This window comes from Beta vulgaris, chromosome 3, assembly GCF_026745355.1.
Source record: "Beta vulgaris subsp. vulgaris cultivar EL10 chromosome 3, EL10.2, whole genome shotgun sequence".
Lineage (NCBI taxonomy): Eukaryota > Viridiplantae > Streptophyta > Magnoliopsida > Caryophyllales > Amaranthaceae > Beta > Beta vulgaris.
Genome location: NC_079204.1, coordinates 30,611,081 through 30,613,459, shown reverse-complemented (window position 1 = coordinate 30,613,459; position 2,379 = coordinate 30,611,081). Strand labels below are relative to the sequence as shown.

The window sequence follows — 2,379 nt, the reverse complement described above, 5'->3', positions numbered from 1 at the left end:
GGAGAGACTCCCATGGGACCTGGAGCTCAATATTGGCATGATATGTATGCAAGGTTAGAGCAGAGAGAAATGAATAGGAATGCGCCGCCTCCTTCGCCAATAGTGGTGTCCAATGAGTCAAGCCGTGGAACTAATAGGACGCGATCCAGCAGTACCAGGGGTTCTAGCTATAGGAGCTCTAGGGGTACTACCAGCAGTTCATCGGTGGGTGGAGCTTTCCAGGGTACTAGTGATTCCGATTATATTCCGGAAACCCCAACTCCCAGTAGCAGCGACAGTGGATATTGTTATGATTCTTATCGGTTAAACTAGGTGGAAGCTGGATCAGGCAAGGGATTAAGGATTGTGATTTAGACAAATGTGATGGTTCTTTTATGTTTCATTTTAATATGTAATCTTGTTATCTGCAATGAGTAGGAATTGAGTAGGAATGGTTGGAATATGTGTTTTCATCTTATGTAATGTGAGGGTATTAACGTATGATTATTGAATGAAAATGAAAAAAAAATTGTGTGTGTTATAATTGGTTGTTCATTGTGGATTCCTTTCCTTGAAGAATAGGGAAGGAAATAATTATGAAATGAGAATTTGAATTGTTTAAATATTGTTATGTGTAGGAAATGGCTAATGAAGATAATGTCTCAAACAGCGCTGGTGAAAGAACCAGCGAAAAAGAATCATCTAAAGATGAGCAAATTCAAATGCTGAAAGAAATGAATGAAAGATTGTTAGCCTTACTAGAAGCTCAAGGGGCTAGTAAGGTTGATGAAGAGGAAAAGTTTTACAAAAGGTTAGCTTCTCATCAACCTCGATTCTATGATGGGGAGGCGAACCCTGTTAAGTTTGAGGATTGGGTGAATCATATGACCAAATTGCTGGATGTGGTGAGTTGTCCAGAGCACCTGAAGGTCAAAATGGCCTCCTTCTATTTAGAAGGACCTGCTGATATTTGGTGGAACACCACTAAAGGACTTTCCAAGCAGCCTGACTTCAGCTGGGAAAAGTTCACTGAAAAATTGAAAGACAAATTCTTTCCTCTGGCTTTGCGGAGAATTAAGGAAAATGAGTTCCTATTTCTAAGACAAGCTAAAATGTCTGTGTTGGAATATGCAGCAAAGTTCTTAGAATTATCAAGATTTGCCCCAGATTTTGTGGCAAATGAAAGAATCAAATCTATGCGATTTTTTGAAGGGTTGAATTTGAAATATCAGAAGCGGGTAGGATCATACTCCACTTTCGAGGAACTTTATGATAGGGCCTTGGAACAGGAGCGAATCGAGATGAAAGATGAAGAGTATCGAAAGAGGAAAAATGGGGGAAAAACTAAAGCGGAGAATGTAAAAAGATTCAAGAAAGAAGAGGGAACTGGAGTAACTTTTAAACCTCAAGGGGGAGGTGAAAAAATAAACAAGTCTGAATGGAAGTGCAGAATGTGTGGAAGGAATCATTATGGGAGAAATTGCGCTGGGGAGTTGATTTGTTTTAAGTGTAGAGGTACGGGACACAAGATCGGAGAGTGTCCAAAAGGAGCAGGGGATAGACGCTTTAATTCAGGAAATAATCGAGATAGCAAGCCATTGATGCTGACAGCAGGTGTAGGTAGCTCCAGCCGTGGGAATAAAGGAGGGTTTAACGGTGCTCAAGGAAGATCAGCTGGAAAGGTGTATGCCATTAAGTCGGAGGATACTAGCACGACAGAGACCCCGGAATTGGAAGGTAATGTGATTTCTGGAAACTTTTTAGTATGTAACAAGTTGGCCAATGTACTATTTGATACTGGTGCGTCCCATTCCTTTATATCTAATAAATTTGCTAAGGAGATACAAAATAAACCTTGTGTGGAACCTATCAATATGTCAATTTCCATGCCCGACGGGAATTCAGTTCGTTGTCATTGGATCCTCCGGGACTGTGTAATTCGAATAGTGGACTCCGAGCTCCTTGCAAACCTGATACCGTTAAATTTAGAATCTTATGATGTTATCTTAGGAATGGATTGGCTGAGTAATAATAGAGCAGTGGTTGAATGTTATTCAGAGAGGATTAAACTGCACCAGGAGGAAAGGAAGTGTTGTATCAAAGGTGTTTTCCTAGAGGCAGGAAATGTTTGAATTTTATAAGAGAAATAACCCTCAGTAATATGGGAGACAATGCGGAAAATGAAGTCTTTGGTCATGAAGGAAAAGATGTCATAGAAAAGACCAAAAATATTCCTGTGGTTAGGGAGTATTCAGATGTGTTTCCAGAGGAGTTGCCTGGGCTTCCGCCCCGGAGAATAGTGGATTTCCATATTGATTTAATACCAGAAGCCACACCCATTTCCCGAGCTCCATATAGAATGGCACCAATGGAGATGGTGGAATTGAAGAAACAATTGGA

At 40.5% G+C, this 2,379-nt stretch overlaps 1 protein-coding gene across 1 annotated transcript; it reads left to right on the top strand.

The window, feature by feature from the left end:
• Positions 1–620: 620 nt before the first annotated feature.
• LOC104886336 (uncharacterized) lies at positions 621–2,111 on the top strand. The gene has a single exon (XM_010670795.2). It carries the CDS (start codon positions 621–623, stop codon positions 2,109–2,111), a length of 1,491 nt encoding a protein of 496 aa, XP_010669097.2.
• Positions 2,112–2,379: the final 268 nt, after the last annotated feature.